This window comes from Leptidea sinapis, chromosome 12, assembly GCF_905404315.1.
Source record: "Leptidea sinapis chromosome 12, ilLepSina1.1, whole genome shotgun sequence".
In the NCBI taxonomy this organism is placed as follows: Eukaryota; Metazoa; Arthropoda; class Insecta; order Lepidoptera; family Pieridae; genus Leptidea; species Leptidea sinapis.
Genome location: NC_066276.1, coordinates 3,932,344 through 3,947,595, shown reverse-complemented (window position 1 = coordinate 3,947,595; position 15,252 = coordinate 3,932,344). Strand labels below are relative to the sequence as shown.

Here is a 15,252-nt window from a genome sequence, read left to right as displayed (position 1 = left end):
TCATTACAAATCGGCAATATCATACTTTAACCCCTAATATTTATTATGTGTTACAATACTTTTTGGAATGAAAATTGATTGTTATTTCATGAAATAGATACATAATAAAATTTAATCTAATCTAATTCTAAGAGTAACAGAACTAGTAGATATATTCCTTTGAGCGTAAACTTTATAAAATAATTCATTATGGCATCATGTTTGGAGATAACTTATTCATGAGGTAATTTAATTGTTCTGGTTAACTTCAACCCTTCATTCCCGCGAGAGTCAATGTTGAACTCAAAATATTATGAGAAATATCAACCGGAGGACTTGTTGGCAAGTTCCCCAGTAATCTTGTTTTCTGGAAACCTGTTCTAACATGCTTACTTATACTCAGCTAATTCAAGCTCTAAAGGTTGATGCATCCTTAAGTAGTAAGTAGCCTTACTTGTGTATGACACCAGGGGGAGTGAGAGAAGAGCAGTTGACAGGCGCATTTACTCGAGTGGCTACAGAACTGAGCTATGGCAAGAAAACTCATTTGTGTGGTCTCTCCACAATTGTAGGTGTTGATTCTGTTGCGGAAAATATGAAAAACACCTTGTCACATCGTAAGCAAATACAAATCTATATTAATAGGAGAAAGAATTTGTAAGGATATGAACCCTATCGTAAGAAGTCAGAGCCCTAGAGTAATTTACACGCTTTTTTAGCATGAATGTGCAAAGAATACAATAATAATAATAAATTTCTTTATTGGGGTAACAGAGGCCCATATTTTGTTAGTTACAGGCTTAAAAATGATATATATACAATATATACTACGGTCGTAGTCTCTGCAGCAACATGTTTTCATTTAGTCCGATAAGTAATAAATAGTTCTTAAAGCGATATTTGAAACAAACATATATTGAAAGTAAACTCGCCTACTCGTATGGTCCAGATTTTTGTGAGCTAACTGAACCACATATCAAGCAATTAACCTACTGAGTAAGAAGTGAAATAAAGGCGACTTTTATAACAGCTATAATACAATAAAACTATGAAATTTTTTATAAAATCTTGGATGTTTAATAAAAAGTAAAAATATTTAAATAAAACTAAGAATATTCGTTTTATTTGTAAGTGTCGGAGCATTTTGAATTGAAAACTTATTTAGCGGCGTCGAGCACTTTACTTGGGATGGGTATAAAAAGTGAAACACATGACCTGATCAAAAATTCGTCAGAGTAAGACAGTCGTTGAAATTATGGATGGAAGTTGATTTTTCTGAGAGATAAACTTTTTAATGTAAAATAATTGTAATAGTTCTGAAGTGTTAATTTAATGTAATATAAATTGTCATTGGTTGCGCCACTTAGCTTCGTTACGTAGAATGAAAGGGCTAACTTGGATCGCGACATTATTCGCGAAGCGACCGTGAAGAGTATACGTCGACCCCCGCATCTCAAACGTGCGTTCGATGCGCGCGCGCGCCGCTACCTCATATAATAAACTTTTTATTTAATATTTTGAGCTCTTCATAATTTACATTAATTTGAAAATAAGCTATGTCTGTGGTAATAAAGTGAAGGACGTCCTGGCGAGGCCTACAGAAGATATCAAGGTTAGTCCCTGGAATTTTACTGCATTGAGGTAATTGGTATTACAAGGAGACGAACCCCGCTACCTTTTTTTCCATACAGTCCACTCAAAATAATCTCTTAGATTACCCATTGCGACTAGTCATTTTTGTGTAAGATAGCACAATAATACAATATTGTAAACCACATAAATGCTAGTACTTTTATACCTACTGATAAATAGAGCAATTCGTGCGAAATTATTAACAAAGCATTCCAAAAAATTCAAAAATGCACAACGTTCATCTTCAAGTTTTCACTTCTGCTCCCGCTCCCACTCCCGGAGTGTAACAAGTTTTTTTATCTACTAAGCCGATGTAGGCAGTTGATTTACTAAGTACCATATATTTTATATAATAAAATAATCAAAAAATAATATTCACATAAATCGACATATGTATAATACAGTAGTTATTATTCTCATATTTATTGATCGTCTTTTCTGACTTTATTCAACTTCCTCTTAATTCGTTCGGTATATGCTGCCACTATGTTGGACAAGAGTGGCAGAGCTGATGACTTCTCATCATCCTTCACTCCCACTTCAGCACAAAGCTCGCCACGTGTTTTACTTTTACTCGGCATGGCTGTCTCTGTCACCATCACAGATGCTGTATATAAATATCCGTTCCATTCCAGATATTCCCTCACAAGTTCGTTGATGAGCAATACCTCCTCTGTCGGCTCCGGGATGGTGTTTTTGTCCAAGTCTTCCCGATTTCTCAGTATGTCCGTGACTTTTGCTCTTATCTGTAATATTTTTATAAAAATTAATTGCTGTTCGTTAGTCTCGCTAAAACTCGAGAACGGCTGGACCAATTTGGCAAATTTTGGTCTTAAATTATTTGTGGCAGCCCAGGGAAGGTTTAAAAGGTGAATAAATAGGAAAATGCTGCTAAATTAAATAAAAACAACAAATTTGTTTTTCCTTTGATGTATCCATACATATTTACAATTCATCGTCGCGCGTTGCGAGGTGCGGGTGCTTGAATATTTTCTCCGTATTTTTATTCAAATTATTGCGATTCAAGTTTTAATTATTATTTTAAAAGTAGTGTTTCATGTTAAGTTAATATAAACCTTAAATATTACTTAAAATTACAGTTAGTAAGTGTAGCTACAGTGATTTACGAACTAAACAATTTTAAACAAAATCTTGTTCTGACAAACTTGCGGAAACGCGTAAGCGACGCGTCTTGCACAGCACTTACGACCTTTTTGCCACAAGCGTGCTATGCAGCGATGACACGAGCAGTTAGATCGTCGTAAACAAGGTATTATTCATAACACGTTAATTACCTACATATTTTGTACTGCTAAAAGATTGAATATTGTCATTGAAACAATGAGTTCTTGTAGTGGTTGTAAGCAATCCGTCGCCTCTGCTGAGAGATTAACCTGCTCCTTGTGTCCTAACCACTACCATTATGGATGTATTGGTTTGTCGAAGGAGAATTTCTCGAAGTTGTCTTCAAAAGCCAAGGCCGCTTGGAAGTGCCCAGAGTGCAAGATGCCTCGGCCAAAGGGTGACAACACCAACACCCCAGTGAAGACGTCGGATCTAGATCCATTGAGTGAGTCCAAAGTTCAAGTCGACTTTTCTTCATTCGACGAGCGTTTTAATCGGTTTGAGGAGGCAATATCGACAAAAATACATAATTTGGGATCGTCTTTGGCACACAACATCAACACACAGTTGGCGACACTTCAGAATCTAATACAACAGATACCAGAACTTATCAAAACCGTCGAGTTTATGTCTAGTAAATTCGACGAGATGCAAGGCGAAATTAAGTGTCTAAAATCGGAGGTGTCAACCCTTCGCGGGGATAATACTAAACTTCAGAATAGCGTGTGTGATTTAAACAATAAAATGTCGGAAATAGAACAGAGGGCACGCGAATCCAACTTAGACCTTCAATGTGTTCCAGAGTTCCCTAGGGAAAATCTTATTACTACGGTTATAGAACTGGGTAAAACCATTTCTTATCCAATCGCTGAAAGTGATATTATCTCATGCACCCGGATAGCTAAGGTCAACACAAATAGCAGCAGGCCGCGGTCTGTTATCCTCAAGCTCACATCGCCGCGAAAACGAGATGAATTTCTTGGTGCATGTTTAAAATTCAACAAATCGAACCCATTGGACAAACTGAACAGTTCTCACCTCGGCATAGCGGCCGATAAAACCCCTATCTACGTGTCTGAACACCTCTCACCAGCGAACCGTACTCTCCATGCTTTGGCTCGCACTTATAAAAAGGATCAAGGTTACAAATACCTTTGGGTGCGTCACGGTCGCATTATGATGAGAAAGGATGATTCGTCGCCTGCTATATGGATTAAAAATAGTGATTTTCTTAGTAAAATTAAGATCTAATTTTATTCGTATATTTTTTTTGTGGTTTAATGATTATCTGTAAATGCATAAAAGGCTCTGTTAGCAAATTTAGTGTATACTACCAAAACGCTAGAAGTATACGGGGTAAATTACAAAGTTTTTACTTGAATACCATGGAGTGCGAGTACGATATTATAGTTATCACTGAAACTTGGCTAAACAGTAGTGTGCTAGATGCTGAAATAATAAATGACAATTATAATATTTTTCGGAGGGATAGATGCAGCACTAGTAGTTCGAAGGATGAAGGTGGGGGGATTTTAATCGCTGTTTCAAAGAAATATAGCTCTTCTCGTAACACATGATGGGAAAGTGATAACGAGGACCTCTGGGTCACGGTTACAGGTTATACAGGAAAATCCTCTCAAATATTACACATTTGCGCCGTTTATCTACCTCCACCCATAACTTTAATTAAGCTTGATAAGCAACTATCTTCAATAAGTGAAGCCTTATTAAATACTGACAACGAAAGTGATGTCATTCTCCTCGGTGATTTCAATCTCAGCTTTATACATTGGGCAGCAGTAAAGTCGAACTTAGACGTAACTCTTACCCAATCGACTAACACTAACTGCAATTTAGGTTATCTTCTTACAGATTTTATGTCCCTTCATAGCTTTAAACAATATAATAACATCGCTAATAAAGGCAACAAAATTTTAGATTTAGTTTTTTGCAGTGGGTCACTGCAAGCTAAAGTACTTCCTTCGGATATCTCGTTAAGTAAAATTGATCCGTATCACCCACCATTACTTTCCGTATTTAATTTCCACAAACAGGAATTACTAAGTCCAAACAAAATTATAAAATACAACTTTCATCGCGCTAATTATGAAATTGTTAACAAAGAGTTAAGGGAAAATAATTGGGATAATATTTTCGAAACAACGGACACTATTAACCAAATGATAGAGAAATTTTATAGCATTATTAAAGGACTTATGGAAAAACACGTCCCCAAAATGACAGCTAGTAGAGGTAGATACCCTATTTGGTTTACACACAACCTTATCAGGTTAATTAAGGAAAAGGAGGCCTTCCGTCTGAAATACAAAAAAAACAAAATGTCCTCTCACAGAATACGATTTTCAAGAAGCTAGAAAAAGATGTCACACTCTAATAAATAGTTGTTACGTTAATTATAAAAAAAGTATAGAAGATTTAATTTGTAAAAATAACATGAAAGTACTGTGGTCATTTTTAAAATCTAAAAGAAAAAGTCAGGGAACGGTTCCAAACGTAATGACATTTAAAGGCACACAAGTATCGTCTCCCTCATCAATCTGTAATGCTTTTGCTGAACACTTTTCCACAGTTTATACACAACCAGATCATACGGACATTAGAATCAAGCCTAATATATTTTCTACCACAGATAATAACGCAGTTGCAGATTCAGCAAACAAATCTCTTTTCAAAATTTTATTAGACCAAAATTCAATAGAAAAAGCCTTGAAAAAACTAGACGATAGAAAAGGAGCTGGTCCTGATAAGATACCGGCTAATTTCATTAAAAACTGCGCTTCATCTCTGTCCTATCCGCTATATCTTATATATAATCGATCTCTGGCTACTGGGATATTTCCTGAAAAATGGAAGTCCGCTAATGTTGTGCCAATTCCGAAAAGCGGACAAGCGGATGATATAATCAACTACAGGCCAATTTCTATATTTTTGGTAAGGTTTTCGAATCTTTGATATGTCCTCATCTTTCTTTTCATTTGAAATCTATTTTAGTCCCTCAACAGCATGGTTTCCGCAATAAAATGTCTACCGTAACAAATTTAACTGAATTTACAACTCAAGTAATCGATAATATAGACAAGGGACACCAAGTGGACGCTATATATATGGATGTTAGTAAAGCTTTCGATCGGGTCAACCACTCAATGTTAATAAGTAAACTACATAACGCTGGCATTCAAGGAACTTTACTGTCCTGGCTCTCGTCGTTTTTGTTGTACAAACAACTACAAGTTGTGGTTTGCGGGTATCAATCAGATCCATTCATGGCTCCATCTGGAGTCCCTCAGGGATCCCATCTAGGTCCTATATTATTTTTAGTATTTATTAAAGACTTGTGTAACCATATAAAATCTTCAAATTTTTCGTTATTTGCTGACAACCTAAAGATTTTTAAATCTATCCAAAATCCGTTAGACTCGATTTCCCTTCAAAATGACTTAAACAGTATTTCCGAATGGTCTATTAAAAATAAATTGCCCCTTAATGTAAAAAAATGTCAGCATATAAAATTTACAAAGAAACGAATTCCGCTTAATACTTCATATTCTTTAAATAATGTTTTGTTAGATGAAGTGGAACCTTGGAATTATTTTAGACAAGAAATTATCCTTCAATACACACATAGATGTAACAATCAATAAATGTTACAAATTATTAGGCTTTGTTTGGCGTAATTGCAAAACGTTTAAATCATGTTTAGCTCTTAAAATGGTTTATTTTGCTCTAATTCGTAGTTTATTAGAATACGGCTCCACCTTTTGGAATCCATTCTATAAGGATCCTATCAAAAGAATCGAAAGAATCCAGAAACGCTTTCTTTTTTTATTGTCAGTACATGAAAAAAAACAGTTCGAGTTAACCTCTTATAATGATAGATTGCATTTCTTTAATATAACGTCACTAGAAAATCGTCGCTGGGTGAATGATCAAATGTTTCTATACAAAATTTTAAATCACAAATTAGACTGTCCCAATATCCTAGCCAAAATTAAATTTTCAGTGCCACGCGAAAGTGCACGTTTCACAAATTTCAAACCTTTTATTGAAAATTTATATAGAACTGAACTCGGTGCTAATAGTGTTTTAGAAACGATCTGCCGGGAGCACAATAATCTTTTCAAAACTATTCGTGTTGACATCCACTCCTCCTCCCCTCCGCATTACAAAAAATTATTGCAGCAATTTATGAGTGCAGAAACCACATAACGTATGCTTTGTTTTGATTTATATCCAAAATTTAATTTTTGGTATTTTTTTTTTCACTTGTTACTTCTACATTATAATAGTACAATACAATATTCTTTCATTGTAAACTTGCAACCCCGCACTTGTGCAACTCAAAAATGCATGCTGGTTTGCCTGAAATTGGATTTACACCATAATTTATACTTATTTTGTTATTTTTATAAGCTAGTAATAGTGTATAATCTGTTGGTGCACCTAAATAAATAAATAAATAAAAAAAAAAATTATGAGAGAATTTATTGACGCACGGTTTGACAGTTGTGCTGTGAAACAATTTCATTACGACAGCAGGGTGCATATTTTACGAAGTAATTTTTGATATTATAATATATTATTGACAAATTCATATAAAAACATTATTTTATTTATTATATACAGAACAACGTCAGTCGGGTCAGCTAGTCTGTAATATTTTTATGGCTATATCATTTTATTTCGATTTTATATTGTGTTATTTATTGTTTAGTTTTTGTGGTCATGTAGAGAGTATTTCTAAAATCAACACTGCATTAAAAAAAAACTGTGTTATTACAAAAAAGTTGAACATGTGTTGAACACTTGTTTTAAAAAAGTTGATAAACGAATAAAAGTGAACAATAAATCTATGAGTCGTCTCCAGAAGAAACAATAATATAAAAATTCGGTAATATTAATTATGTTATTACTTTTATTTGTAATAAGATGTAGTAAAACTCATACAGTACTTTAGAGATTTTTATTATATTTTACTCATTATTGTTATATTTATGAAATCTGTAACCTAAATTGTTACAATATTATATTCAAAATGAATTTCCAAATATAAATAAATCGAGGATAATAGTCACAAGAAATGAATTCCGTAAATTAATTAATTTTAAGTTAAGCATGTTATGGTTACCTTACCTCGGCCTGAAATTTATTCAGATGACCGCTTTTCTTCAAAAGATTTTTTATTGCTTCCAAGAGCTCTTTATCGGAAACTGCTTTGTTTTCGTTCATTTCATTAAAATATTCAATTAATTATGGATGAGATACTCGTTTCTGACGTAATTGATTTTGAAACATTACATTGATTGGATTATATTTTTTAATCATTGTGTCAGTTTGAAGCTGCGAATCACTTGTAAGAAAAAGTATATAATAAAACTCGTTTTGTTTATTCAAATAAGTATTCATCCCAAATGAATACCTTCCTTCAAGTCCGCCAACGCTCCTGTGAATCCTCTGGTGTTGCAAGAGAATGTGGGCGGCGGTGATCACTTAACACCAGGTGACCCGTACGCTCGTTTGTCCTCATTTACCATAAAAAAAATCCCTACTCTATGATTGAAATATATTGGTTCATATAAATCAAATATAAAAACAAAACAACAATAATCTTAAAAGTAACATTACTTTTAAGTATTTTTGTCAACGGACTATTGTGGTGTTTTTAATTATATAATAAAATTAAATTCTTATGCGGTTATTACACTTGACTGAATTTATTCATCTAAATTCAAAAGCAAATTTAGAGACACATTAGTAGCTTCTGATCATACTGTCCTAAATTTAGTTACTGAATCAGTCACCACTTAAATCGCGACGAATTCGTACGTGTCGTATAAGTACCAGGATGGCTCCAGTGTTGTCCAGCATCGAAATATTGGCCTTTGCCTAGGCCCTGGCCATTGGCTCAATTAAAATTGAAAAAATAAAATGAATAGGTGTTTTAGAACCAGCAGACTTCAGAAATGATCTACGAATGGATTCGAGATTGTTTGACATAATATAATTAAATCTTATGTCTCCGTTTATTCAAAAGCAAGAGACGTAGAGTAGATCTCTACTAGATTCTAATACTCCTACGAGACAGTATTAGTGCAAAAGAAATTTTGGCGCTGTTAGCCATAGCGAAAGTAAACTAGTGATGAAAACCTCAGCTAAACAAACATCGATGGTGGGAAACTATTTCCAAAAAAAAATTGTTTACAGAAAATAAACAAAATTAAATAAAAATGCAAAAGTACTTCAGTGTACTACGTTTCTCTCGCAGCCATTTGTATTATACGTCAAAATTAGTTCTCTTGACGCTCGTAGCGCTTCCAATAGGCACACAAAATTTGCTGTCAAACACAACTGCCTGTCTAGTGGTTTTTACTATATTTTTCGATCAGTGGATTTAAGTGAAACATTTCAGCTTATCAAGCACCCATGACAATGCAATAATATCAGTCTTATTTTTCTTAGCTTGTATGTTTGTATGTAACAGCATCCTTAAACGTGCTTTCCAACCACTTCAAATATCGGATTAAGGTCGGCCCGCATTAGAGCGGCGCTGCGCTTTACAAAATGAGCAATAGTGATTAGGATTAGGTCATTATTTCTTAACAAACGAATTATGAAAGGGAAAAATAAGAAGTAATTGATTGTTGAAATACCAAGGTCCAAGCTATCAAGAAGGCAAATATCACTATTTTTGTTTCCTCGCCTTCCTAATGATTGCATGATTTCACACTTACTTCAGAATGTCGAAGACAAAATTCGAAAAATTTTACAATGTGTCGCACAGAGCGTCACTGCACTGCGCGTGAAATTATTGTAGTGCGACATGTACCATACAAAATGATTGAAATAATATTTTGAGGCTTTGTGCCGCACAGTGCAGCGCTGCGCAGTGCCGTGGTAATGCGTTCCGGCCTTTAATTTGAACTTGGCAAACTTATCAAAGATCGATTGCAATTCAATAATTTATATAGTCTGTCCCATTTTTCTTACTGGGATCTTTAAAATGACGATCTTTTTTATGTCCGATACCCTGTAGCCAAAAACAAGGCACATGCTACATATATGTAGTACACAAATAAAATAAATACCTAATAACTAAATAATTGAAAAAAAAATCGCTTTAATAGAAATATAAACACAAGTTTAATATAAATGTTAAATAAGTTTAAATTAGGAATAGTATGATGATCAAAAATAACGAATTTTTTTATAAATTGTAAATATATATTATATACATATGGATATAATAGGATCATTGAGAAGTGTCCCAGGATTTTAATCACCATATTCAAATTCAAATTCAAATATTTTTATTCAAAATAGGATTTAAAATCACTTATTGAACGTCAAAAACTATCACCCATTCAAAAGAGACTGCCAAAGACCTGAGAAGAATGGGCGCAAGAAACTCAGTGATACAATAGGAAAAAAATTATAGACACATTCATATTAGAGATAATATTATAATAAGAAGAAACCATAACTGATTTATATTACTGTCATTCAAAATAAATATGTACGCAAACGTATTACAAAAAGAAATATTAAGACTGTATTAAGTTGGATAAAAAACAATGTCTCTCTCGGCGGCGCTTAAGTGATCCAATTCCAGTAATAGAGTTTGATTTGAGACAATTTTGTATGAGACACGGAAAACTCGCGTGCTTTCGTACGATTCGGTTTGTAATAGACTGTATTTCAGATGATATTGCCTTAGAAATGGAATCAAGTAATTGTCTGATTTCTTTCTCACTACCTTCAATGGCTCTGCACTTTGTATTATTGCTTAGGAGTGAATTGGTAGAAACCAATTATGTGGTGCATTGCGATTTTAATATTTATGTGATAAAGTATTGTTTTCGAGTTTTATTAATAATTGTTAATAATAGCTGTGTTAGTAATTTTCTGTGAAAATCTTAGATTAGGGATTTGTCTCCGCTGCGCTCCAACAAGATGCCGCACTACCTAAGAACAATAGCTTTTCTATTACGGCAACTATTAGATTCTTGTGTGCATGGCATCTTGACATTCAATGGTATCTTTTAAATTTTGTAACATACGGTTCGTGTTATTTTACATTGAAATTAATTAAATACAAAATACTTACTGATGATATATGACCCCAGTGTCTTCTTATTTCTATAATTATGCTACCTATTGATAGGTTTTAAGTCGGTGCCAAGCCCTAAGCAAAATAAAACTTAATATTATAAACCGCTTACTTACTCTAATTATTAAGTTCATCTGGTCACACGTGTCTGTCCGCTTGGGTTGTTTTGTTCTAGACGAAGCCAATCCGCTCAAAGTCACGCGTGGCGAGTGTAGGTACCTACTATTACATTTGGCTTGGCACCGACTTCAAAGCTATCAATATGTAGCACATAAAAATAATAGAATTTTATTTATATTAAGGGTAAAGTTTTGCATAAGAGGTGCATTATATTAGATTTTTAGTTATTTGATACTTTTCAGTTTTTGAAGTCGATTTTTTCAATACGTAGTTTTTTTTTTACTTTTTAGTGTCAGTAAGTAATAATTATAATCAACCTAAATGAAAACTCCTAATAAAACCATACACAAAAAAACCAATTGTATCATTCACGTAGACAAAAATTTTCATAAAAAATGTTCATAAAGTGAAAACTACTGGGCCAAACTATGTAAAATTTTAAATAAGACAAAATGGCAGCTTTTCTGCATCGAACTAGAGAAGAATCACGTAAATCGGATCATAAATCTCAAAGTTATCGGTGTACATAAATTAAAAAAATACCGATCGAATTGAGAACCTCCCTTTTGAAGTCGGTTTAAAATACAACTGATTACCACCGCCCCAAAAGTTTCGTATTAAATATTTCTAAGATTTTAAATGATAAATTCTCAAAAATTTGATGATAATTGCATAAAAATATATCATTACTAGCTGACCCGGCAAACGTTGTTTTGCCATATAAAGTATAATTCACGCGATAGTTTTATAAGTAATAAAATATTGCCTATATTATAGCCTGTACATCATTTTGTTCTATTGTCAATAGTTTTTGCAGCGCACGCAAAAATAGGTTTTCCATTTTACACCTTGTGTTACAAAATAGCAATTTTATTACAGATCCCTAATTTAAAAAAAAAAGGATACATACATACAAACATAGCCTATAGCTTTCTTCGATAAATGGACTGCCCAACACTGAAAGAATCATTCAAATCGGACCAGTAGTACCAGAGATTAGCGCGTTCAAACAAACAAACAAACAAACAAACACTGCAGCTTTATAATATTAGTATAGATATTTAAACCAGTACTTAGTTGTATGTCGTTTCTAGCAACAATTTCCGGATAGTATAAATTAAGGGAATTTTAACGATAAAATAAAAATATTTTAAACGCATAGTATCACGATATTTTACTGTAACAATGTTATTTTGATAATGAACCCAAAATAAAATTTATCAATAACTTAACTGTTAACATATTTTAAATAGTCTAATCACTATTTTAACCACGTATATTTACAATTTCAGCCATAATAAATATAACTGCCTTCGTAAGTCGAACAACTACAAAGCAATTTCAAGTTCATTTATATTTTATACTAGTTTTGTTCAACACTGGCATGGCGCACAGTTGATGGAGCATTCACTAACTTTGCCGTGGAATCACTCCATCGCTTGAGAACTTTCACTGATTTGCCTTTTATGAAGTAGCGAATTTTCAACGACTTGCAAATTGTATTCATGATATTCTAAGCGATGTACTAGCTCTGGGATTGTAGGAGAATGCCTGAAGCTTAGACCTTCTTATGATAATGCCAACATAGTTACTACTTACACGTCATTTTGTTTTGTTCGTTTTGTTAAATATGGGAATGTAATCGTGTAAATGAAATTGTAATTGTGTAAATAAAATTGTAATTGTGTAAATGAAATTGTAATTGTGTATTGTAGGGTCTTTTAGTAGGCTTTACGTCGGTTAAATTAAATGTAGCAGTAATTATTGATTGTGTTAGGTTTATAATATTGTTAAGTGAAACCTCAAAAATATTTGCATGTCTGTCAAGACGAAACATGTGCCTGCTCTTAAATTTGTAACAACTTTACTTGTGAATGTTTCTGGCAAATAAAGAACTTTGACTTTGAATGATAAATACTGTTAATAATTATCTATAGTTTTGACTAGACTTTTGAAGATAAGTACAATATTATGACTTTTTGCTGGTCTTCGTATATTCTATCCTTTTTAGTTAGTATTGAATGAAAGGACGACGATATGTTTCTGGCCACAACAATGCGATTTCAATCTATGTTGAATGTATGCCCTTAAATATAAAAATGAGTTCAGCAGTGCGTTATTAATGATGTTACGAGCTAGAATAATCATCTACAGTAAGCACCTTTTAGTTGGCTAATTAATTTGTTACCGATGAGCGTGGAGCATTTTTTTTAAAAGGACGATGGGCAAAAATATATGGAAAGTGGCACCCGACCCAATAGACATCCTTACTAATATTATAAATGTGAATGTAAGTTTGTTTGTTACGCTTTTACGCCTAAATCACTGATTTTGATAAAATTTAGTACAGAGGAAAATTTAGGACATAGGCTACCTTTGATTGCACAAAAATAAATGGAGGGAACGAAATAGGGGATGATTGTATGGAAATTCGTCGTTGTCGAAGACAAAACCATGAAACTTTGTATTTAGGCACTTGATAAGAAATAATTTATAAACATTTCTTCGAGAATTTATGAAACTTTGACCTACATGTGTATGAAATAAGACATTAAAGTTCACAGGGAAATACTATTAAAGATACTGTCCACAATGACAAGCGATATGCGCTGTATCATAGAAGAGCACTGTCAGCAGCGGAAAGAGCAGTTTGAATTTGTATTACTCGTATTTGTAAAGTATCCTAAAAAAATATGCCCAAAGTAACTTCAACACGGATGAAGTCGCTACAGCATTGGAAAGGAAATTTAATGTAGATAAAATAATTACCAGTTCGATATATTAAGATCGTCGTCAATAATATTTTTATATCAGTAATAGTTAAAGCTTTACCACGTGCTTAGTGGTAAAAGAACTCATTTTAAGGAGCAGTGCGTTATTGATGAAGTAATGAGCTGAGGTGATCATCGACAGTAAAAATGCAATGCCATTTTAGTGAGTATGACGAACCGAATAGTTTGTGTACGTTAACTACAAAATTACAAAAATAATGCCCACAAAGCAAGCCCACAAAGCGATTACTGCAAATACAGTAGTTTTTATATAAACCAAAAGAATATAATATATTCATGCTAATTTTAATGGTATTATTTCGTCACAGACATCTTTTACATATTGTTTCGACGTATACAATTTAGGGGAGAATTGAATTTATGTGCCACTCGTTGTTGTGGTGTCATTAAGGGTGCAGTCTGTAACAAATGCTCTGGGTATTAACGTAAGACAATTTGAGCTCAGTGGATCTTTAATGCATACGACACGATTTCGAGCTACGATCCATAAGTCTTTATAAACTAAACATATGTACTTTCCTTGCACATTTTTTTAGAATATAGGTTTTTTTATCAACTGTAAAGTAAATCATGTGTTTGAAGCCACAACCTTAGAGTTCAACAATACACATACAAGATATATCAACGATACGTCACTCGAACGGTTAGCTCAGTGGAAGAGAACTCGCACGGAATGTGAGAGATCGCGTGTTCGAGTCTATTTCGACTGCATCGTTCATTTTTTTGGTTGTTGTTTTGTACGTTGTGCATAATTATTAGTTAGATATATAACTTTTAAATATAAGACATTTTAAATTAGACGCGAGACTCGTGCCAGATTTTGGCGAGACAACACGTCTTGAGGATGCCTCGTGTAGAGGCGAAACACGTGTCGAATTGTTTTAAAAACAAATATTGGCGCAATTAAAACTAAAGAAAACTTAAATCATTTTTATAATTATGGATTTCCGCAAAGTAACGCCTAATTCAATAAAAGTAACCATAATATTAATTGTATATGTAGTTGGTAAGCCTTTCTTAATAAATAAATATAGAGAGTATGGCTGGCGGGGACCACATTTAATCATGACTCATTGAACAGTCAAGCGAACGAGTCATTAAGGAACAGTCCTTATTTCATAAAACACTTTTTTCTTTTCATCATTCATTGCAAAGTGCACCTATATGACTTTATTTTAGAATTTTATCCTGTTATCGGCTTTACGCCATGTCGGATGGTGTAACTGTCTCTCACAGACACTCTGGACAAATTACACCGCGCGGGTCTTGACCGGTCTTAAGAATCTCTTGTCGTCTTACATTTGTTTTCAATGACTGCTCTGTAGACTACGGCTGCCATTTCGTTTCAAGTAAATCTAGAAACGTTGTGAAGTGCAAAGTACACAGTTTAATGTGACTTAAAACGAATAAATGCAAACGATTTTGTTCGAAGACGACCGTCTTGGTACGAATTTTGTTTGATAAGTACTAGCGATTTAC

At 33.5% G+C, this 15,252-nt stretch overlaps 2 protein-coding genes across 2 annotated transcripts in view; one reads left to right on the top strand and one right to left on the bottom strand.

Moving 5' to 3' along the window:
- Nucleotides 1-1,033: 1,033 nt before the first annotated feature.
- LOC126967131 (centrosomal protein 20-like) lies at nt 1,034-8,041 on the bottom strand. The gene is made up of 2 exons (XM_050811555.1): nt 7,888-8,041; nt 1,034-2,357 (listed from the first exon to the last, which is right to left on the bottom strand). The coding sequence occupies exons 1-2, from the start codon at nt 7,981-7,983 to the stop codon at nt 2,034-2,036; spliced, it is 420 nt and encodes a 139-aa protein (XP_050667512.1). The 5' UTR covers nt 7,984-8,041; the 3' UTR covers nt 1,034-2,033.
- The window catches only part of LOC126967124 (acid sphingomyelinase-like phosphodiesterase 3a), a 148,566-nt gene continuing 134,754 nt past the window's right edge, over nt 1,441-15,252 (top strand). Inside the window, exon 1 of the mRNA XM_050811545.1 lies at nt 1,441-1,591. The gene's annotated coding sequence lies outside the window, so the exon portion shown is untranslated. The remainder of the gene's footprint in view (nt 1,592-15,252) is intronic.

What these genes read in the sequence shown, in the direction of transcription:
- LOC126967131 (XM_050811555.1), bottom strand. Translation starts at nt 7,983, where the DNA reads ATGAACGAAAACAAAGCAGTTTCCGATAAAGAGCTCTTGGAAGCAATA. An exon ending in TGAATAAATTTCAGGCCGAG is followed by an intron (nt 2,358 to 7,887) that starts GTAAGGTAACCA and finishes AAAATATTACAG; the next exon opens with ATAAGAGCAAAAGTCACGGA.